Here is a 23,588-nt window from a genome sequence, read left to right as displayed (position 1 = left end):
TTTGGTCAATTTGCATATTGGGCTTTTATTATGTAGGAGTAGGATACTCAAGATTAGACCATTTGCTCAAATCTGAGAAAGCAAAATGCTATTTAGAAGCCTTCCATTGTTTAGTGTCTCTCTCCCTCCCACCCTACATAAGTGTTAAAGGTCACACCACACTCCCTATCCCAGATTTAGTCATTTAACCACCTGAACTATAAACCTAAGGTGTTTAGTTTTTTCAGCGATTAAAGCATGGCAAGCCACTGATGTCCCCTCTTACCCTGGTAATGCACGTATTACTAAATAAGATCATGAGGAAAATGTTTACCTCATCTTCTGAGTATTTAAACCCACTTATGGAAAACAAATCTTTTAACACACATTTGCAATCATATGGGATTTGGTGCAGCTGAATTCATTTTAGTATTTTAAAAAGGTAACACTTCTCTAAACATTCTTGGGCTTATCTTTTCTTACTTGCCTCCCTCCTCTCAAATTTCCATGTGAAAGTTAAAATTCAGTTTGCTTTTCAAGCCCATCTCAAATATCCCTCTCTAGGAAACTATGTCATCTCTCAAATTAACATACGGTAATTTTTTTCTTCTTCTTCTGACTCCTCCACAGTACTTTCTTTTGTTTGACCCTCTCCTTTTGCTTCTCTTTCATATTAGGGAATCGTCACTATTGTAAATATCATTAGTGTTTTTTTTTTTTTTTTTTTTTTTTTTTTAAAAAAGGCCTTATGACTTTTTAAAGAGTCATAAGAGTGAAACACCAACTTTCCTGTTTGGTTTCCACTAACACGTGGGGAAGAATGCTTTGCTGTGAATTGTGGGAGTGCAGGGGAAGGACACAGATGATGATGATCATCTGGGCTGGTTTCAATACTAATATAATTTATCTTTTAAAGTAATCCGAGAAGGAGGGGCATCTAACTTTTCACACTGTAGAATCACCAGTGTGTGTGTGCGTGTGTGTGTGTGTGTGTGTGGTTGGGGGGGTGGGGGGCCTTCAGAGATGTGCAGGGAAACTGCACCCCGCCTCCATGCCCGCCCGTTGAAAGCAGCTGCGCCTCAGGAATCTCCCCTTCCCTAGAATGTGGGAGAGGTCTGGTGCGACGGCAGCTGCAAAGCAACGACTCCTTCCCATTCCCATTCCTCGTGGACACGAGCCCCCCGCCCACCCACCCCCTCCCAAATGGTGGTGGCAGCTGCCGGGCCATCCCGGTGGGAATCCCTTTCCCAGTCTTCGCCCAAAGCGGCGGGCGGGCGGGCAACAGCTGAAGACAGTCATCGGCGGTGGGGGCTCCGCTCCCCTAAGACGAGGGGGACAGCAGCCTCGCTGGCTGGCTCGAGCGCGGCCGCCTCCCCGGCTCGCCGCCGCGGTCCCGCAGGTGTCCGTCCCTCTCCGAGCCCAACGAGGCACCTGGGCAACGCGGGGCGGGCTCCCTCCGCGCCCGGGGACCTGCGGCGACAGCAGAAGGAGCGTCAGAACCTCCCTCCGGCTCCGCACCTCCCCAGGTCGGCGGGCGGGAGGCAGGCGCGGGGAGAGCCGGCTCCCGGAGGGGAAGAAGCCGGGGCACACCTGGCGCTGCCTGAGCGGCGCGCCCACCTGGGTGAGCGCCTCCTCGCCCGGCGCCCCCGCCCCCCACCCGGACCCCCGCGGCCGGCGGCGCGTCCCCACCCGCCGCCGCCCGCGCACGCGCACGCCGCGCCCGGCCGCCCCGGCGCTGTCATGGCGGCGGCGAGCACCGCCAGTGGGCACCGCCACGGCGACGGCCGCGCGAGCAGCGCCCAGGCGGGGCCGGCCGTGCCAGTAGCATCCTCACCGGCGGCCGCAGCCTCGGCCCCGCGGCATCGGCGCTAGCGGCGGCTAGTTTTCGCCAAGGCTGACCGTAGGGGTGGGGCGGACCGGGAAGCCACGGAGTTCTGTGCAGCCGCGGACTCCCGGGAGGCGGACTAGGGGGGGAACTTGCAGGCTGCGACCAGGTGCACTGACCTCTCTCTCTCTCTCTCTCTCTCGCTCTCTCTTTCTCTCTCCTTCCCTCCGCCCTCCTCCTCCTCCTCCTGCTCCCTCCCCTCCTCGTGGGCTCCGCCAGGCCTCCCCCTCCCTTCTGGCCACCACACACCTGCCCTCCTCTCCTCGCTGGACCTCAGGTGCCCGGGAGGTGCCCCGCTCCGCCCCCTGGGCCGAGCGCGGAGCGGAGTCGCCGCCCCTGCCCCCGCCTTTTCCTGCCCGGATCTCCGCCGCCACCGCGTCTCGCGGCTCCCCGGCAGCGGGGCTGAGGACGGACGGACGGGTCCCGGGTGTCTGGGTGAGGAGTAACTTTCTGCCTCCGGGGAGCTCGTGGGCCCCGTCCTCCCCGCCTTTCCCCGTCCCCGTCCCCCTCCTCCGCCGGCGGAGGTTCCTCTTTCCGTGCACCTGCGGGGCGGGCGCCGGCGCCGGGACCGGCGCGGGGGGAGCGGAGCCTGCGGAGCCGCCCGCCCGCCCGCCCGCCCGCCCTCCCGCCGAGCCCGCGCCTCCCGCCGGCGGAGCGGGGAGGGCTGGCTCGCGGGGTCCCTTTAGGAACTTAACTTCACGCGCCCTAAGGACTCCCCTTCTCCTCCCCTCCACCTGAAACACCCCAACACAAAATCCTAGCCTATTTTCACGTTTATCTCATCTTCCAATAGGCTTTGGCGTTGTTGTCAGCCTCGGGGCGAGAGATTGGACGACTATTCTCCCAGAGGAGGAGGGCGACGCCAAGGACTTTTCCGCTCGGACTGCTTTTGGGGGTTTCTCCGCAACTTGGGAGAGGGACCCTTTCTTTTTTTTTTGGGGGGGGGGGAGGGTCGCGTGTGTGCTCCTACCCGAGGGCAGCGGCTGCCGTCCTGTGAGTGACTCGAGCTGCTTCTTCCCGGGAACTGGCCATGGCCAGCGAGGACGCGAAGGTCCCTTCCCCGCCGCCAACAGGTGATGACGGGGGAGGCGGAGGGAGAGGAGAAGAAGCCTTGTCCCTGGCGCCCGGGCTCCCCATCAGGGGCATCCGGATGAAGTTTGCAGTGCTGACCGGGCTGGTTGAAGTTGGAGAAGTGTCCAACAGGGATATCGTAGAGACTGTCTTTAACCTGGTAAGTGGATACCTGTTTTAAAAGCATATATTCTTCCTCCTCTTCTTATTTTTTCCCCCCCATTGGGTTGAGGAACAAGCAGTGAAAAGAGGGAGCCATGTGCCTTCTTCACTCAAACCGAGGATGGCTTTTTTCCCATGGGTGGAAACTGACCTGAAAGATACAGGGTCTTGTATCTTTCAGTGTAAGGGAAATGATGTAAAATGAAGATGCTCCCGGTCCCTTTGGTACCAAGAAAGTAAATGTTTGCTAGTGGAAATAGTTTGGGGCTTTCCAGAGGAGTTGTATTCTATTAATTATTTTGGGGAGAGAGAACATAAGTAAGTCTGCATTTCTCTTTGACAATTCGAATAAGTTCTGGTGACCTCTTTTTCGACTCGGGAAGTAATGTAAGTGGTAATGCGATGTCAGGGCCTTTTGAGTCTGCCTAAGTTATAGTTTGCTGTAAGTTTGGAACACAGCATTTTTGTTCATAGGGTTGATGAAAGATAAATTTGCTGCGAAGTTAGCATTTATTTTCAATCTTGACCAGTCCTGTTTGTAGGCGTAACTAACAAATATCAAATTTTGGAATGAATGTGAGGGCTATATTGTGAAAGTGGAATGGCAGTTTACTTTTATTTTTTAAAATCTATTTTTGATTTTAGAGAGAGAGAGGGAGAGAGACATCAGTGATAAGTCATTGATCCGCTGCCTTCTGCACGCCCCCTGCTGGGGGTCCAGCAGGCAACCCAGGTAGAGGCCCTGACAGCGAATCCAACAGTGTCCTCCTGGCTCATAGGTTGGAGCTCAATCATCGAACGGTTGGATGGTTATTTGAAAAGAGGATTTTAGCAGATAGAATCATCTTTTTTTTTAAAATTCCTGTCTAGCAATTAACATATTTGGTCACTGGAAGGTGCTGGTTATACCATTATGAACTATGAATGTTATTTTATAAAGATGGACATGCAGTACTTTCATTTTCTGTTCTTAGAAAGGTTTCTTTATTTTTTAAAAAAGTTTTTTTTAGTTTTTATGAGTTTATTTGAGCCAAACTGATGACATATACCGAGAGTAAGATCTCAGATGCTACAGAAATGATTATTTTTAATGAGGGCTTTTTAGATTTCTTTATTCCAACCTCTGTTGCCCATCAACTTTTTAAAGAATAAAAAGTAAAGTTAGCCTTAAAATACTTCCTCCTCTTCCACATAATCACCTGTGTTAGAACATAACAGGTGGGGACGAAAATGAATGTAATAATTATTTTGCACCTTTCCTTGTTGCCTCTGTGTTTTCAAGGTTAGGCTCGTTTTATTTCAGGGCAGTTAATTATTCCCTTCACTGCACCTTTGCTAATAGTCTGGTCACCTGCAATACAACTTCTAGAATGAGAAAATAGCTAGATGAAATTCACTTTTAAAATATGAAAACTTTGAACAGTAGGTAGAACAATTTCTCTACCAGTTTGTTGTATTTGGAACTTAGGTATAAACATCTATAGACCCATGTTTTTAACTACATATTATGGGAAATTTCAAGTACACCGTAAAATAGAATGGTATAAAAAGTATAAAGAACCCTGTTATCTTCAATAATTACCAGTGTTTTGTTGGATTGTGTGTGTGTGTGTGTGTGTGTGTGGGGGGGGGAATGGGGGAGGGGGGAGGGTGTGGATGGGTGTGGGTGTGTATGTTGAGGGGGGTTCTTTAAAAGTTTGTGAGCCTTGCCCTGGCTGGGTAGCTCAGTTGGTTAGAGCGCTGTCCCCATACTGGTTTGGATTTCAGATTAGGGCACATAGAAGAAGTAAGCAATGAATTTATAAATGAGTGGATCAAGAAATCAATGTTTTCTCTCCCTTCCTCTTTCCTTTCCTTCCTTTCTTTCAATAAAAATCAATACAAATAATATTTAAAAATAAACTAAAAGTTTGTGAATCTCAAGGAGATAAGTGGTAGATTGATATATTCCTTTACTTCAAAATAGAGACTCTTGAATTGAAAGGTTTCCTTTTCAGGTTTCTTCCCTCCCTTCCCCCCCCCCCCCCCCCCCTTTATCTAAACCTCATGTACTTGTGAACACACAGCTGTGATAGTGATTGATGATAATTAATTGTTTGTGTGTAAAAGACAACTTTCCTCTGGCAGGAAGAAGATTTGAACTGCTCTGTTCTTTGAATCACTTGAATCTTATCATTAAGGAAAATTAAAAAATGTGGTAACAGTTGCTTATATGCTGCCCAGAACTGTAATCCTGGTAGAGATTTTAAGGTTATTGGTTAAGTCCCTCACAGTTGTTTGCAGGATAATAGATGCTCCTGTAGGAGGAGAGGGGAAATCTGTTGTTACATCCACTCATCTCACAGAAAGCAGAGAAAGTTGTTGAGAGGACCTGATTAGTTCCTTTCTTTCCATTCTCTCTTATGATGTTTTCTATGCTCCTTCATGGATATCTAGGGTGTTGGCCAGTTTTCAAAAAATTTGGGGAGCTGAAATGTTGGGAATTTGATAATCTAGTTCATCTCAATGTTGTTAATACAAGTGCATTGATGGCTGTCAGCCTTAGCCTTAATTCTGTTCAAGGACGGGAATTGCACTGTTATAATAAATGATTGTATTACTTAAAAAATTTAAAAAATATTTAAATTTTTTATTGATTTCAGAGAGGAAGGGAGAGAGAATGAGAGATAGAAACATCAATGATGAGAGATAATCCTTGATTGGCTGTCTCCTGCATGCCCCACACCTGGGCTTATGCCTTCACCAGGAATCGAATCGTGACCTCTTGATTCATAGGTCAAGGTTTAACCACTGAGTCATGCTGGCCCCGCTAATAAATGATTTTTATTCTTAAAAATTTCTTATAAAAGGTTACTTGAGCCAAAATGAGGACAGATGCTTCCAGTAATTTTTAAAAAGTTATTACTACTTACCAGGCAATGGGCCAGGTGCTTTACATGTTTTTTTTTTTTTTTTTTTTAATTCTTCATTCCTCCTGTTAAATGTGCTTTGCTTTATTGTGCTTCATGGGTGTTTTTATTTTTTATTTTTTAAACAAATTGGAGGCAAGACCCTCGACCACCAAAAAGATTAAAATCTGCATTATAGTGATACTGGTTTTATGTCGTGGTCTGAATCTACAATATCTCCTAGGTACACCTCTGTCTCATTTTACAGATAAGGATACTGAAATACTGAAAGCTTAACTAGATTGCCTCCAATTTGATGATTCTGGGAATGGCAACCTTTCCAGGAATATATCTGTCTCTTGAGTTGATGGAGAATTGTGTGATTCTCTGACAGGTGTTTATAGTTTAGGTATAGGTTTCCCCAATGTAAGGGCACAAAAATCATTGGTCTTGCTAAATATTAATGGTGAAACCTCCATCAGTACATTCAATTTCTTATTAAATATTTAAATAGATAAAAAAAAACTGCTTTAAAAACACCTTAAAAGTAAGAGAACATTTTAGTTTTTTTCACTCAGAATGTGGGTGTAGAAAGTTTATCATTAGCTTTTTTTTTTTCAGGTTAAAATTTCTAAAACTGTAAAAGTCAGATGTAGACTACAGAATATATAACATAACTAAATAATGAAATACTATAACAATATAAGCCCTACCAACCTTCCATCTAACTTAACCAGTACATTACCAATATCATTTATTCCTCCTGTGTGTTCCTCTTTTAACCTATCTTTACAGGATTTTTATTAGGGAGTTCATACTATTATCCTATATAATATCCTATATAATAAAGACTAATATGACTGATCGCTATGGCACGCACTGACCACCAGGGGGCAGACACTCAATGCAGGAGCTGCCCCCTGGTGGTCAGTGCGCTCCCACTGGGGAGCACTGCACAGCCAGAAGCTGGGCTCACAGCTGGTTGCTCAATGGTTAGTGACAGTGGTGGGAGCCTTTCCTGCCTCTGTGGCAGTGCTAAGGATGTCCAGCTGCTGGCTTAGGCCATGGGGATGGGTCTAAGCCGGCAGTTGGACATTCCCCTGAGTGCTCCTGGACTATGAGAGGGTGCAGGCCAGGCTGAAGGATTCTCTCCTCCCCCCCGAGGGCATAAATTTCATGCACTGGGTCATTAGTAGCTATCATAACATTTTTCTGTGTTTCAGCCATTTATTTGTTTATTGTTAATGCTCACCTGAGGATTTTTTTTTTTAACATTGCTTTTCAGAGAGGGAGGGGAGAAGGAGGAGGAGAGCGAGAGCGAGAGAGAGAGAAGCATCCATGTGAGAGAGACACATTGACTGGTTGCCTCCTGCATGTGCCCGACTGGGGGTTGGCAGGGAATCTGCAACCCAGGGAGAGAGGGAGGAAAAGAGAGAAGGGTATGCTCTAACCGCACATGTGTCAAACACAAGGCCCACCGGCCAAATCCAGCCCGCCAGGCCTTGCAATGTGGCCTGCACCGTGCTGTCATCACTGCACTCCGCTGTCAGTTTATGACATTGTCAGTTTATGACTGTTCAGTAAACCATTCGGCCTGAGATTTAGGCTGGATTTTAGATTTTGGCCCCTTCTCTGATTGAGTTCGACACCCCTACTCTAACCATTGAGAAACCAGCCAGGGCTCAGGTCTTTTATTAAAATAAGGTTATGTTCCCAAAGGAATTGTATGCATGCATATTAGCATAACTAATGGACATAGATACTGGGGCAGTGGGGTGGAAATGACTTGGGGTGGATCAATTGGGGAAAAAGGAGACATACATAAAACTTTAGACAACAAAAAAACAAACAAACACCTCACAAAAATGTTATTTAAAATAAAAAAAATAGGTTCTATTGATTCTGACATATTAACTACTATAATAAAGTTATGCTGTTAAAATTAAATAAACTCTGATCCCCCAGAATTGTTCAAATTAGTGGTAGAGTTATATGGTAGAGCCATATAACTTGAGAAGTCTTTCTCTACAAAGTTCTGCTTCCCAACTTTGCTAATTTGACTTGCACTTACTCTGCTATAAAGTCCTTTGAAATTTACCACCCTTCTTGTAATTCCTTTTGCAAGTCTGTTTTACAGATAAGTTTTGATTAATGGTACACCTGTGTATTCAAGTGTTTCAAACTTCTGGTCAACTTTTACATTCTTCTGGTTGCACTTTAAAACCATTTTATTTTTGTCTTCATCTGTATGCTGATGTTATTTGTCAAATGTTTGGACCCAGAATAATTAGTGTATTGGCATGTTTTCAGAAATTTGATGCTGAGGTTAAGGCTTCTATCAGGCATTTAAAGGTATTCAATGTTATTTAATTCAAGAATAGTGTTTCTCATGATCTGGTGACAAATGCATGTTTTCATGTAATTTTTGTTTGTTTAAAGAGTATAAGAATTTAATTGAAGCATTGATGCTTAAAAGGTGGAATATAATTTTTTATTATGGTAGTATCCCCTTACCTGCAGTTTTACTTTCTGCAGTTTTGATTACCTGCAGTGACTCTTGGTCCAAATGAAGGAAGAGAAAATTCCAGAAATAAGCAATTCAAAAGGTTCAACCCTTACCCCAGTTAGTCATTTAGTAACTCTCATTTATTAGTGCATTATTGTAGTCCTTATGTTTAAGTAACCTTTATTTTATTTAATAATGGCCCCCAAGTGCAAAAGTGGTTTTTAAAAAATAGTTGTATAGGAAAAGCATAGTCATCCACTGGGGGTCCTGGAACATATTCTCCATGGATAAGAGGCCTTGCTAAATAGTAACAGTGTGACAACTTACTGCCTGAGGAGTTGAGCACATCAAACAAAGCTTCTGCTAGTATTGACTATGCTGCTATTCCATTCTAGCTGATTGTTGTTTTACAGTAACATGGGCCCAATGGTATAATACCTTTTGATTTTCAGGAATTAGAAATCTAGATCTTAAAAACATTAAAAAATTATTAAAATACAGGGTGGGGCAGAAGTAAGCTTATGTTTGTTCATGTGGAAAATAACACAATCTATACCAGTGGTCGGCAAACTCATTACTCAGCTGAGCCAAATATCAACAGTACAGCGACTGAAATTTCTTTTGAGAGCCAAATTTTTTAAACTTAAACTTCTTCTAATGCCACTTCTACAAAATAGACTTGCCCAGGCCATGGTGTTTTTTGGAAGATCCACACTCAAAGAGCCAAAGAGCCGCATGTGGCTCGGGAGCCACAGTTTGCTGGCCAAGGATCCATACTAATAAAAGGGTAATATGCTAATTAGACTGGGAGACCTTCTGGATATCCTTCTGGTCAAAGCCATGGTGGCAGGGCAGAGGTGGTTAGGGGCAATCAGGCCAGGAGAGGAGGGCATTTAGGGGTAAGCAGGCAAGCAGACTGGCAAGGGTGACAGTAGTCTGGAAGGAAGGAGCAGTTGGGGGCTAGGAGGCAGGCAGGGGGTGGCTGTTGGGGACAAGCAGGCTGGTGGGGAGGGGAGTGGGGGGACAGTTAGGGGCGATCAGACTGGAAGGGGTGGCAGTTGGGGGCAATCAGGCCAGCAGACAGAGTGGTTAGGTATCAGCAGTTCTGGATTGCAAGAGAAAGGGATGTCTAAACCGGCAGTTGGACAGCCTCTGAGGGGTCCCAAATTGGAGAGGGTGCAGGCTGGGCTGAGAGACTGCTCCCTCCCCCCGTGCACAAATTTCAAGCATTGGGCCACTAGTCTGTATATATAAAAAGCTAGCAACAAGAACGCCATGTTACCCACTGAGGTCAGCAGACTGGCCCAATGGGGGCATGGGGTTGACTGGCCATCCTCCTGCAGCCCTTCCCAAGGCCGGTCCTGCCCCTGATTGGCCTCTCCCACCCCAAATGTCCGGCAGCCTTTCCTCCCAGCCAGCTCTGCCTCCAGGCACCCCCTGCACACCATTTGGGGGTGGGGCTAGCTGGCCAACCTCCCACAGTCGCTCCCCCTGCTGTTAATCCCCAATTTGCACCCAACCCATTTGGGGACAGGGTTGGCCAGTCCACTGCCCACAGCCCCTCCCCATGGCTGGCCCTGCCCCCAATATCCCCTCCACCCCAATTCTGGGCGGGGCCTGCTGGCCAATCGCCTGAGGTCGCTCCCCCCAGTCGGTATGGGATCAGGCCCCATTGGGGTGGGATGGCCAGCCAACCTTCCTCTGTCTCCTCCAATTGGGGCCAGGCCAGCTGGACTCACCGATGCACGAATTTGTCAGTGGGCCTCTAGTCCTATTATAATAAAAGGCTAATATGCAAATCAACTGAATGGCAGACTATTTTGAAAATAAATAAATTTGTTCTTATCAGGGGTAAAACAGATATTGAGGTAACTCAAACTTGTACAATGAAAAATGCAAACTGCCTGTCAAGTTGTTTACCCATGTGCGGATATTTAATGAATCTTTGGCTTAAAAGCTGATGCGACAAAATACAAAGTAAAAAACAAAATAAAGGAAACAGTAAAAAAAAATCTGTTAAGATTATACAGTTTTTTTTTTTTTCTTCTAAATGATTAATTTCATGAAAGTTTGCTGATTTTAGAATTTTAAAGATGTTTTTATGTGGCCCTAGCTAGTTTGGCTCAGTGGATAGGTATCGGCCTACGGACTGAAGTGTCCTGGGTTTGATTCCTGTCAAGGGCACATGCTCAAGTTTCGGGCTTGATCCTCAGTAGGGGGTGTGTAGGAGGCAACCGATCAATGATTCTCATCATTGATATTTCTTTTTTTTTTTTTTTAAGATATACTTTATTGATTTTTTACAGAAAGTAAAGGAGAGGGATAGAGAGCTAGAAACATCGATCAGCTGCCTCCTGTACACCCTCCACTGGGGATGTGCCCGCAACCAAGGTACATTCCCTTGACCGGTATCGAACCCGGGACCCTTCAATCTGCAGGCCGACACTCTCTCCACTGAGCCAAACTGGTTTCAGCTCATCGTTGATATTTCTAACTCTGTCCCTCTCCCTTCCTCTCTGAAATCAATAAAAATACATATTTTTAAAAAAGATTTTTTTGTGTATATATAATTGTTATGTCTTTTGATTCTTCAAAGATTTAATTGAGTTTGTCCAAGTTTAATATGTGGTATTGAAATGTACTTTTGTGAAGCAGAGATTTCTTGTCGTTGGAGGTTTTAGAGGACTTCATATTAGGGAATTTATAGAGTGGATTCCTACTTAAGGTGGGAAATAGGACAACAAATGACTCCCTTCTAACGTTATATAACCATCTGGTGTTCATTCTCCAACTTTAGTTGTCTCTATTGCATCTGAGTTTTTGCATGTATTTGTCAAAATTCTATTATTCAGATTTATTCCATCAATCTTTTAGGAATTGATGTTCCATAAAAATTGAAGTTTTAGAGAGGTGTGGGGCTGGATTTTCTATGAATACTTTTACCGAAAGATGAAAAATTGATGAGGTTTTGATTACTTATACTTGTTAGAGATAAATCTATTGCTTGAGAACTGAAAAAAGTTTTCTCCTTGTCTAATAAGATCTTTGTTCAATGGATAATGAATTAATTGGAACAATATTTTTATTGATATTTATAAACTACTAGAAGCCTGATGCATGAAACTCGTGCAAGAATAGGCCTTTCTTCCCTTGCTGCCAGCACCGGCTCCCCTCTGGCACCCAGGACCTAGGTTTGGCTCACTTATGGTTCTTAATCAATTTTCAGACATTCTTGGGCAGGATAAGTTTTTTATATTCAGTGATGGTGAGTTGATCTATGGCTCTTGAGTGGAAAAATATAGCACCTGTACTGGTTAATAATGCGAATTTTGTAATCAAAGAAACACGATAATTTCAAGAGAAACATCAAAAGTGCTTTATTCAAAGTAATGTCCATCATTAGCTACATATTTCCCCCATTTTTCAGGTAATTTGTGGATACTGTTCCAATAGAACTTTTCTTGTTTTGAGGCAAACCATTCGGAGACCCAATTTTCCACTTCTTCGTATGTTTTGAAGTGCTGTTCAGAGAATGCATGTTTCATCAGTCAGAACAAGTGGTAATCTGAAGGAGCAAGGCCTGGTGAATACAGCGGGTGGGTTAATACTTCCCAGGCAAGATCTTTTATTGTGTCTTTAACTGGTTTTGAAGTGTATGATGGTGCATTGTCATGAAGGAAAATTACTGTGCCATGTCTTATGGTACATTCTGGTTGTTTCATCATCAAAGCATGGTTCAAATAGATTATTTGTTGTTGGTAGCAATCAGTATTAATGGTTTCACCTGGTTTTATTTTTTAATTTTTTTAATATATTTGTTGATATATTTTCAAAATATATTTGTTGATATATTGAGTTTTTAAAAAAATATATATTTTATTGATTTTTTTACAGAGAGGAAGGGAGAGATCTAGAGAGCTAGAAACGTCGATGAGAGAGAAACATTGACCAGCTGCCTCTTGCACACCCCCTACTGGGGATGTGCCCACAACTCAGGTACATGCCCTTGACCGGAATCGAACCCGGGACCCTTCAGTACGCAGACCGACGCTCTACCACTGAGCCAAACCGGTTTCGGCAATATATTGAGTTTTTACAGAGAGGAAGAGAGAGGGATAGAAAGCTAGAAACATCGATGAGAGAGAAACATCAATCAGCTGCCTCTTGCACACAGCGCACTGGGGAAGTGCCCGGAACCAAGGCAATGCCCTCGACCGGGATTGAACCTCAAGGCCGACGCTCTATCCACTGAGCAAAACCGGTTTTGGCTTCTCCTGGTTTTAGAAGCTTATAATACACCACACCTTCCTGATCCCACCAAATGCAGAGCATTGTCTTCTTTCTGAAGCGATTTGGGCTTGCAGTCGATGTTGATGGTTGACTTAGATCAACCCATGGTTTGTGCATTTGGGATTATCAAAATAAATCCACTTTTCATTGCCAGTTACAATTCGATGCAAAATGATCTTACGTGCCGTTGAAATAACATTTTACTGATAACTTCTCGGTTTTCCATTTGTCTTTCGTTCAGTTGATGTGGCACCCATTTTTCTTCTTTTAAAATCTTTCCCATTGCTTGTAAATGATGGGAAATTGTTTGCTGAGCAATGTTTAATCTTTCTGTGAGTTGTTTTTGAGTTTGACATGCATCTTCATCCAATAATACTTGTAGTTGTTGGTCTTCAAACTTTTTTGGTTGACCTGGAGATTCTTTGTCTTTCACATAAAAATCTTCAATTTTAAAGCACTTAAAACCAGCGTTCACAAGTATCTTGAGATGGAGCATGTTCACCATAACTTTCTTGAAATATTCAGCAGCATTTTTCTTCAAAATAAAGTAATGAATTAAAACTTCCCACAAATGCTCTTTTTTTTTTTGGCATGAAATTTGACATTTTTAGATGTAAAAATATCTATGATGTTAACACCTTCAGAAAATTTGATATATGAAGTTTTGAAGCTTGTTGTCAATACAACAAAATAGCATACATATCAAATGGCATATATATCAACATATGTGTAACTCCATCTATTGAAAAAATCTACCTTATTAACTGGTACACCTAATATTGATAATTTGTATGCTTCCCCCCCCCAGTGACTAACAGTTATTATGCTATATAATGAGCAGCTAATATACAAATTGTCCCCTTGGGAGTTTAACCTACTGGGAGTTTGACCACTTGCTATGACGTGTGCTGACTACCAGGGGGTGGTGTGGAACAAAGGAAGGCCCCAGCTGGCAGCTGGCAGCTGGGGGATGGAAGGTTCTGGCTAGCAGCTGGAAGGCCCCGATATGCCAACCCTAGGGACTTTACCCATGCATGAATTTTGTGTGTACTGGGCCTCTAGTTCTATATAATAAAAGGCTAATATGCAAATTGTTCCCTTGACTGGGAGTTTGATTGGGAGTTGAACTGGATCAGCCCCAAATGGGGCAAGCTGGCCAGACCACACCCATGCACGAATTTTTTTTAAAAAAATATATATTTTATTGATTTTTTACAGAGAGGAAGGGAGAGAGATAGAGTTAGAAACATCAATGAGAGAGAGTCATTGATCAGCTGCCTCTTGCACACCCCCTACTGGGGATATGCCCTCAACCAAGGTACAATACATGCCCTTGACCAGAATTGAACCCGGGACCCTTCAGTCCCCAAGCCGACGCTCTATCCATTGAGCCAAACTGGTTTCGGCCCATGCACGAACTTGTTATGTATAATTGTTTAGACAAAGTAAATAGTTGTTGAACTATTCATAAAATAAAAAAGGAATTACAGAAACACTTCTTAACTGTGAGAATAGTATAAATGAGAACATAAACAGGACATGTAGATTAAGTATCAGTAACAGACATTGTTTGCTGAGTTTGTTAAATTGGAAAGTAATATAAGCACAGGGGATTAAGTTGCTCAATATTATGCAAATAGAATTTTAAAAATCTGACTAAAATATCTAAAAACATTTGTTAGTTTTCAACTTATTTTTTTTAAGTCACTCATGAAAACTTTTCTCTCGATGGCATATTTTCTCTTTTAAAGTTGTTCAAGAATCCACAAAACAAATTGAATTCTAAATATTTACCCTGATTTTTCTATACTTAAAAAAAAGCTCTTTGTACTTAAGTGAACTTTTCTTTCATTTTTTTTTTTTTGTATGTTTTTGAGTTGTACCATTTTACATTCCCCCCAGCAATGTAAGAGTGGTAGAGCCTGTGTACAAGGGCATGAATACTAGGGGGTGAGAATTATTGGGAGACATCTTAGAGCCTGTCTACTATACTACGTCTCCCTTACTGATTTCTTAATTCTATCTCCAGGATCATCCTTACTTTTACCACCTTTTTTATTTAAAAAAATATTTTTAGTGATTTCACAGAGGAAGGGAGAAGGAGAGAGAGAACCGTCAATGATAAGAGAGAATCATTGGTCAGCTGTCTCCTGCACTCCCCCTACTGGGGATCGAGCCTGCAACCTGGGCATATGCCTGTGACCTGAATCAAACCCGGAATTCTTCAGTCGCAGGCTGATACTCTATCCACTGAGCCAAACCAGCTAGGGCTACTTAACCCATCTTTTGAAGTAGAGTGTACCAATGTTTCTCAAAAGGTTTTAAAGGAGCTCTTTGCATGAAATACTAGTTTTAAATAAAGTTCACGAACTTTCCAAAATTGTTATGAAAATGTAATCACAATAAATACCTTTCTATGGAGAATTGAGTCAGAAGGTGAAGGGTTTGTGTGCCTCAGTCCCTTAAGAGCAAGGACTGTTGCCATACATCTGGGGAGAAGGGTGCCCTAGGCTAGGGCTTCGTTCCCTTCACTCTGTTGTTTCCACTGCTGGCTTGATTCCAAACCGGCCTGCTTGCCTGAGTATACTAGAGGCCAGCTGTGGCCAGGTCTTTACCACCTCAGCAGAGTAGATACCTAACCTACATTCCTTCCTTGCAGTCTTCTCAATACCCTGCACGCACCTAAACCTTCTTTGAACACCAGACTTAAAAACAAATAATTTAACCACATTTGAAATAATTTACGTTATTAGCTTGAATATTTGTTATACTATTTTGGTAACATAATGATGCTCTTGAGAACTATTGAATTAGGTAGTATAATTTATCTATTTGCTGAATATCTGTAAATTGTTAGGTTTTGGGTTCTTTAGTCTAATTTCTATAGCATTTCTTTTACCTCTTGTTGTTGGATTACCAACTATCATTTTCTTTACCCCCTCTTTTTTATTTTTATTTTGGTAAGGTGTATATAACATGAAGCTTACCACATTCACCATTTTTAAAAAAAATATATTTTATTGATTTTTTACAGAGAGGAAGGGAGAGAGATAGAGAGTTAGAAACATCGATGAGAGAGAGTCATCGATCAGCTGCCTCTTGCACACCCCCTACTGGGGATATGCCCGCAACCAAGGTACATGCCCTTGACCGGAATCGAACCCCGGACCTTTCAGTCCCCAAGCCGACGCTCTATCCATTGAGCCAAACCGGCCTCGGCTCACCTTCACCATTTTTAAGTATACCAATACTGTTCAGTGATATTAAGTACAATCATGTTGTACAACTATCATTACTATAACGGATTTCATCTTGTAAAATTGAATCTTTGTGTTGATTAAATAATAACTACATTCTCCACTCACTCCCAGCCCCAGGCAACCCCCATTATACTTGTTTCTATGTATCATTTTCTTTTTACAATAATGATTTTTATACTAACAAAAATACGAAGTAGAGAGGAATATTTTTACATTATTGCAGATTTCAATTTTTGACATCTTAGAAGAAATTTAGAGGAAACGTGTGACAATGCTGGACCAGCTTATGGTGAATGATTTGACTTACTTGAAGGTACTGTATGTGACAATATTAGTTCAGTTCAGTTCTTTTTCTACATTTAATAGTTCAATATGAATGCATTAAAAAAAAGATATTCACTGAATTCACATTTGTAGCAGCTAGTTGGAATGGAAAATTTTCAAGAAAGTAGAAAAATCATCAGACTGGATAATTCTTAGGAAATTAGCACACAGTTTTATTTTCCCCTCCCATTTCCATTATGCACGTGTCATTTGCGTAAATACGCAGGTCACAATGTGGGTTTTAAAATTGTTTTCCCAGTTCAGTGAATTGCCTGTTTCTTACATTACATTCATAGTTTCCTGATTCATTTGGCTATACTGATAAGCATTGCCCTACATTCTGTGGCTTCTTTGTTCACTATCTATCCTCTGTAGTCTTTATTCGACCCATCTTAGCTCCTTCCAGAAGTAGAAATGCAGTAGTAAAGATTATGGAAATTACTAAAGAAAACTGTGTTTTTAATTCTGTGGGTTTTCTTTGTCAAAACATTGTAACATGCAGTCTCTGGTAATCCTAGCATTTTTATGGGGATTTCTCTGACAGTTGAATTGTGCTTTTACTACTTACTGTGTTTGAGTCTCAGATTTACTATAATCTTGTATTTTTTTCTCCTTTCCTTTAGTTTGTTCTTTACCAGCATTTAATATTGGATGGTAACTTATAAATTAACCAATCTAAGAATTTTCAGTTCCCTCTAAGCCTAGTTTTCAAGGGGAATTTTATTTTTTGGACATTTAAAGCCTATTTAAAGTGTATTAAATGCTATAAATAGCTGTATATTGGTTTTCTTGCAGTATATATAGGTACTTTTACAGTTGTAATTAAGCACACAAATTATAGAATGAGACTAAAGGAACAATGAATAATTACAGTTCCAATTGCTTGAAGACCAGATTGTTAATATCAATCTCCTGTACTTCTAAGTAGTCTTAATTTAGTGTACATGGTGGGTCTTCTGTGTTTTTCCCTAAAAGTTTGTTAGTTACATGAAGAAAACTTACTGAGTTGTGTGTGTGTGTGTTTTTTTTTTTTTTACCTATTCACTTACTATTTTTCACTCACAGAAAGATGCTATTAATTGTAAAATGCATCATTTTATGCATGACTGAGAAAGAGATAAATTATTTAATTCTAAAACAAAGCTTTCTTATCACTTAGACTTTTAAAAAACTTTGGTAATAATTGCAAACTTAAAAGTTGCAAAAATAGCCCCAGCTGGTTTGGTTCAGTGGCTAGAGTGTCTACCTGCAGACTGAAGGGTCCTAGGCTTCGATTCTGGTCGAGGGCACTGCGGGCTCAATCCCCTATGTGTGGTATGCAAGAGGCAACCAATCAATGAATCTCTCTCATCATTGGTGTTTCTATCTCTTCCTTTCCCTTCATCTCTGAAATCAATACAAATATATTTTTTAAAAGTTGCAAGAACATCTCTCTCTCAAAAGTTGCAAGAACATCTGCATATTGTTTTACTAATAGATTCATCTGTTAATAATCTCTTCTATTTGTTTTAGCATTGCTTGCTTCTCTATACATGTATGCACAGTTTTTTTCTGACATTTTAAAGTTGAACATACTCCTAAATGTCAGTGTATATTTCTTTCTTTTTTTTAATATATTTTATTGATTTTTTACAGAGAGGAAGGGAGAGAGAGAAAGAGAGAGAGAGAGAGAGAGAGAGAGAGAGAGAGAGAGCTAGAAATGTCGATGAGAGAGTAACATTGAACAGCTGCCTCCTGCACACCCCACACTGGGGATGTGCCCGCAACCAATGTACATGCCCTTGACCGGAATCGAACCTGGGACCCTTCAGTCCGCAGACTGACGCTCTACCACTGAGCCAAACCGGTTTTGGCAATAGTGTATATTTCTTAAGATGAGAGATATCTCTTACATAACCAAAATATAATGTTCAGCTTTAATTATTCAATAAATTTAACTTTGATACAATATTTTTAATATACAATCCATATTTCATGTTTTCTTGTGCTTTTTCCTCCTCTTTCCATTAGGATCTACTCTGGGGTCAGATACAGAATTTACCTATTGTGTCTATTTAGTCTCACAGCCTTTCTGTGTCTTTTATGATGTTGGTTATTTTAATAATACAGTCTTTTTATTATTTAATAGATTATTGTTCATTTAAAAAAAGTGAAGTGTTTTTCTCAGGGCATCAAATATGGAGTCCCATGACGTTCATTTGGTTTTCATTATATGCTTAAGGTGTCCGATTTCTCCATTTTATAACTATTATTTTTACCCTTGCAATTTATAAACAATCTGTGAGGAGATGCTTTAAAACCATGCAATTATCTTGTTCTCAGCAAAATTTCTCCCTAGGTTTTGCATTCATGGATGATTTTTTCCTAGACAAATCTCTGTTATGATAGTTGCAAAATGACAATTTTTAAATTCTAGCATTCATTTCACAGTTACCAGTCAGCCCTTGACATTCTACCATAGCAAGAATCCTCTGTCTTTATTTATTTACTAGAGGCCCAGTGCATGAAATTCGTGCATGGGGGGAGGTGGTTCTCAGCCCAGCCTGCACCCTCTTGCAATCTGGGACCCCTCAGACATCCCTCTCACAATCTGGAACTGCTGGCTCCTAACTGCTAGCCAGCCTGCCTGCCTGATTGCCCCTAACCACTTGCCTGCCTGCCTGATCACCTCTAACTGCTCGCCTGCCTGCCTGATTGCCCCTAACCACTTCTGCCTTGGCCCCTGGGGCTTTGCCTGGAAGGTCGTTTGACTGTCAGTCTAATTAGCATATTATGCTTTTATTATTATAGATTTATTTATTTAGTTATTAGGTCAAATTGACTTTAAATAATCTGCCAAAACCGGTTTGGCTCAGTGGTAGAGCATCGGTCTGTGGACTGAAAGGTCCCAGGTTCGATTCCAGTCAGGGGAATGTACATTGGTTGCAGGCACATCCCCGGTGGGAGGTGTGCAGGAGGCAGCTGGTCAATGTTTCTCTCTCATCGACATTTCTATCTCTCTATCCCTCTCTCCTCCTCTCTGTAAAAAATCAATAAAATATATTTAAAAAAAAATAAAAGAGTTATAGTGAATTTTGAACCTATATTTATAAACAACACTTTAATGCCCTTGTAAGAAAAATGGACAATTAAAACTGAACTTCAGCAAAACTAATGAATCCCACCTTACAGTTGGATTTACATATATTTGTGTATTTCTCTTTCTACTCTGTTTGACTTTAGAGTAGAACTTCTAATTGCTGTATCTTAATCTCTTTACCTCACTTAATTTTCTTTTCTTATTTTTATGACATATATGTTAGATTAGTATTCAGTCGCCTAACTTGTGAATATGTCTATGATCTGAGTGCTTAAGTTTTTTTTCCCTATAATCAAAACTTTATTGAAAAATTGACACCAAAATACAATAGAAGATCACTGTTGGGTACTTACAAAATTAAATGTAATTACATTATCCTGGTAGATTAACTAGAATTACTAAACTGATAAGGCTTTTTGTGATATACCAGTAACCCAAATTCAGGAAGCTGTGTGGATCGTTAGTGTTGCTTTCTTCTAAATGAACACCTTTCTATGAGTCTAGCTTTTCCTCCTGTTGGCTGCCACAACACTGTTGAACAACCTACACTAAGAAGCACCGTCTGAACATGGCTGAAAACCATGGTGATCTTGTAGCAACCTGGACATTTTACATCCATAAAATAAGAATTTGGACTTGAACTAGCCTTTTCTTTTTATGTGTTTTCTTTTCCTCTTCCAAGGATGGATGTAGTAAAATCTCTAGCCAAAGGCATGTTGATCTTCTTGCTGGCGTAGCCCATCCTGATCTCCGAGGCAATACCCACACAATCTGATAGACTGAGTACTTAAGTTTTTAATGGGTAGGATTCTGTAATCAAAATTACTGTCTGCTATTGCAGGGATGAAATTTGAAGTCTACGTCACTGATGAAGTGCTTTTTGCAGTCCTGTGAAGTTTGAGCTCATAATGATACCATACTCAAAGTAATCTCTGTGTTTCATCAAATTTGTCAAGTTCAGTGACATATTTTTCTGCCTCAGTCTCTTTCTGCTCTCCTCTTCTGGGTTTCCAGTTATATGTATGTTAGGCTTTTTGTTATTGTCCCATATTTCCCTGAGATTAGTCCCTTTTTTTTTCCTTTTCATTTTTCTTCTCTTTGTTCTTCAAGGTTAAGATAATTATATTGATTTATTTTGTTACTAGAGGCCCAGTGCATGAAATTTGTGCACAGGGATGTGTGTCCCTCAGCCCAGCCTGCACCCTTTCCAATTGGGGACCCCTTGAGAGATGTCTGACTGCCAGTTTAGGCCCAATCCCACAGAACATTCCTCTCTCAATCTGGGGCTACTGGCTCCTAACTGCTCACCTGCCTGATTGCCCCTAACTGCCCTCCCCTGCTGGCCTGGTTGCCCCTAACTGCCTCTGCCTGTTTGCCCCCAACTGCCCTCCCCTGCCAGCTAATTTGGTTCTGATTGGTAGTTCCTATGCCAGTCAGCATCTCTGGGCCTATCACTGGGGCCTGATCAGAAGGGTGGGGTTGATTAGCAGCTCCAGTGGAGGCCTGGAGAAAAATGGAGGCTCGGCTGCTGGCCAGACTGGGAGAGAAAGAGGCAAGTGCTGATCAAAAGCTGCTTCAGAGGCAACGGATTAGTCTCTGCTTCTCTCTTCAGGCCTCTCTCTGGCCCTGATTCACAGCCCCCTCAGCAGTTAGTGCTGGGGCACTGCACCTGCAGTGGAAGCAGTCTGGACTAACTTCTGGTTGGTCAAGCCTCAGTCATTACTGGTTATTATGACCCAGGGTTTTAATATATTAGGATTTACTGATTATTTCCTCTGTCATCTCCATTATAATAATGAGTCTGTCCAGGTTCAATATATTTTCCCTTTTAAGATTTTTCTGCTGAAAACCTGTATCTTCCATTCTTTTCACATGTCTTTGCCTTCTGAAGCTTAGTTATGATAGTTGCTTTAAATCTTTGATAATTCTAATGTCTGTGTCATCTAGGTGTTGGCATTTGTTTATTGTTATTTTTCTTGAAATTCATCACATTTCTGGCTCTTGTATGTCAAGTAATTTTGGATTGTATTTTAGAGTTTGTGAATGTTATGTTGGTAGACTCTGAGTTCTGTTATATTCTTTGGGGAAAGTTGATTTTTTGTTTTAGCAGGTGATAACTTGGTTAGGGTCAGACCACAAATTCTATCTTGCTTTCTGTGTATGGTATATCAAAATCAGTTCAGTGTCAGTGACCTTTGCCTTGCTTCTTTGCTTCTGTCCTGTGTAGTGCTATTCAGGGATTATTCTGAGACTTGATCAGTTAAATTATCAAAGCTCTAGTTTAGGATGGTTTGAGTGTGTCACATGCATAGCTCAGGGATGAGTATGAGAGTCTGTTCTTAGAGAGAATTCTCCCTGACTCTTGAAATCCTCTGTATCCTGTTCCAGTTTGTCTGCTTAAAAGGCAGGGTATCTTGAGGTGTTTTAGCTGCAGCTTTCATTGCTCTGCTCTGCAGCTCCCTCAAGGCAGAGTCAAAGCATGCTTTCAAACACTGCTGGTGGGTGTAGAGTAGCTTTTAAGATTAGTTTAACAATACTACTAAGGCTTGATCCTTTTAGATTCTCTCTTCAAAGTCTTGCATGTTCAAGCTCTTTGTATCTTGGACAGAATTCAGACTTTCCCAGCCCTATGTGAACTGTGAGAATATTTTAGTTTATAACTCCCCAGTAATTCTCTTGGGGATGTTCTAAGCCTCATCCCATGCCTGTGAAGCTTTTAGTATTCATCCAAATACTCATGGGTTTAGATTTCTAGAGCAATTTTTCAGGTAACTTCTTCTCTGGTATTCTACTCCTTGAATTCCAGGCACCCTAAATTGTCCTGGACTTTGATCTGTGTCCCCTCAGCTCAAGAGATTTTTGTCTCCTCAGTTCAGTGAGATTACAGTCTTTTCAATCCTTAGAGACTGCTGTGCTTTTTAGGGTACTTTAAAAAGTTTCTCTAGGCACATGGTTGGAGGTGAGCTTGCCTCATTTGTTTCCCTTCTCTCAAGGATCACAGACCAGTTCTGCCTGTTGTCCAGTGTCTGAAAGTAGTTTCTTTATCTTGTTTAGTTTTCTAATTGTTTATGGTGAGAAGTTATACCCAGCATCAGTCTGTGGGAGATGTGTTGTCCAGTTATTTATATTTTAAAAATATATTTTATTGATTTTTTTTTTTTACAGAGAGGAAGAGAGAGATAGAGCTAGAAACATCGATGAGAGAGAACCATCGATCAGCTGCCTCCTGCACACCCCCTACTGGGGATGTGCACGCAACCAAGGTACTATATGCCTTTGACCGGAATCGAACCTGGGACCTTTCAGTCTGCAGGCCGACGCTCTATCCACTGAGCCAAACCGGTTTTGGCGAGTTATTTTTTAATGTAACAATTTATTAAACAGATCTGCGTTGCATAACAAATTAACCCAAAATGTAGAAGCTTAAAACAAACACACATTTCATCTCATACTTAAAAGTCCAAGTATGGATAAGACTCCTTAGTTGTACTTTGTTAAATAAAACTTTTTGTGGACAGATCTATAAATCTTTAAAACTAGAGACAAGTTACCTGCCTCCCTTCCCCACTCCAACATATAATGGTGGACTGGCATTGAAAATTCGCTATACACATTCCTATTTAAAAAGGGGGAATACGAAGGGGTGCCACTAGTCTACGGTAGTTCTGAAATCTGGCCAGGCAAATGTTGAAAGTTCCTCAGTTAGATCTCAAGCTGGGAGTGATTTTCCAGGGCTCTTGGTTTGCCCTCTAGGTTCTTTGTTCTGGCATCTGATTCATGTTTCCTTTATTCAGAAAGATGGCATATCTTTACAGCTGAGCAGAAGTGTCAGCTTGCTTCCTTCCAGAAGAATTTTGGGGGTCTGATTCCTTTCCTCTCTCTTTTGGTCCGTCTCTAGTTTCCTCAGCCCAGTTGCCCATGTTTCTGCATATATGCCTCTTTTATGAACTTTGTGAGTTTTCTGTGAATCTTGTTGGGGTTTCATTATTAGACAAAAGCCTCACCCACAAATACCTTCTAAATGTGGATTTGTTGAAGAGATTTTACTGTATATATTTGTAGGAAGTGGTTAAGCAGTGTCTGCAAAGCTCTTGTTTTCATGTTGATTTCATCTGGAGTTTGAAAGTTCACGAGGCATTCAGAA

General features: G+C 41.7%; 1 protein-coding gene and 1 pseudogene across 6 annotated transcripts in view; one reads left to right on the top strand and one right to left on the bottom strand.

The window, feature by feature from the left end:
• Positions 1 to 20,159, bottom strand: part of LOC311623129 (small ribosomal subunit protein eS27-like) — a 249,116-nt pseudogene extending 228,957 nt beyond the window's left edge. The window contains exon 1 of the transcript in view: positions 19,798 to 20,159. The product of the transcript in view is annotated as a small ribosomal subunit protein eS27-like (transcript). The remainder of the gene's footprint in view (positions 1 to 19,797) is intronic.
• Positions 1,695 to 23,588, top strand: part of LRBA (LPS responsive beige-like anchor protein) — a 514,593-nt gene continuing 492,699 nt past the window's right edge. For 3 of the 5 annotated variants that reach the window (XM_084884875.1, XM_084884874.1, XM_084884873.1), the window contains exons 1-2: positions 1,696 to 2,299; positions 2,658 to 3,095. In XM_084884875.1, the coding sequence (XP_084741001.1) occupies positions 2,895 to 3,095 (201 nt within the window). In that variant the 5' untranslated portion in view covers positions 1,696 to 2,299; positions 2,658 to 2,894. Of the gene's footprint in view, positions 2,300 to 2,657; positions 3,096 to 23,588 lie in introns of all 5 variants that reach the window. The other 2 variants (XM_084884876.1, XM_084884872.1) reach the window with 1 other exon arrangement.

The sequence above is a fragment of the Pipistrellus hanaki genome (genome assembly GCF_964339955.1).
Source record: "Pipistrellus hanaki genome assembly, chromosome: 5".
In the NCBI taxonomy this organism is placed as follows: Eukaryota; Metazoa; Chordata; class Mammalia; order Chiroptera; family Vespertilionidae; genus Pipistrellus; species Pipistrellus hanaki.
This window is presented reverse-complemented; position numbering and strand designations above follow the sequence as displayed.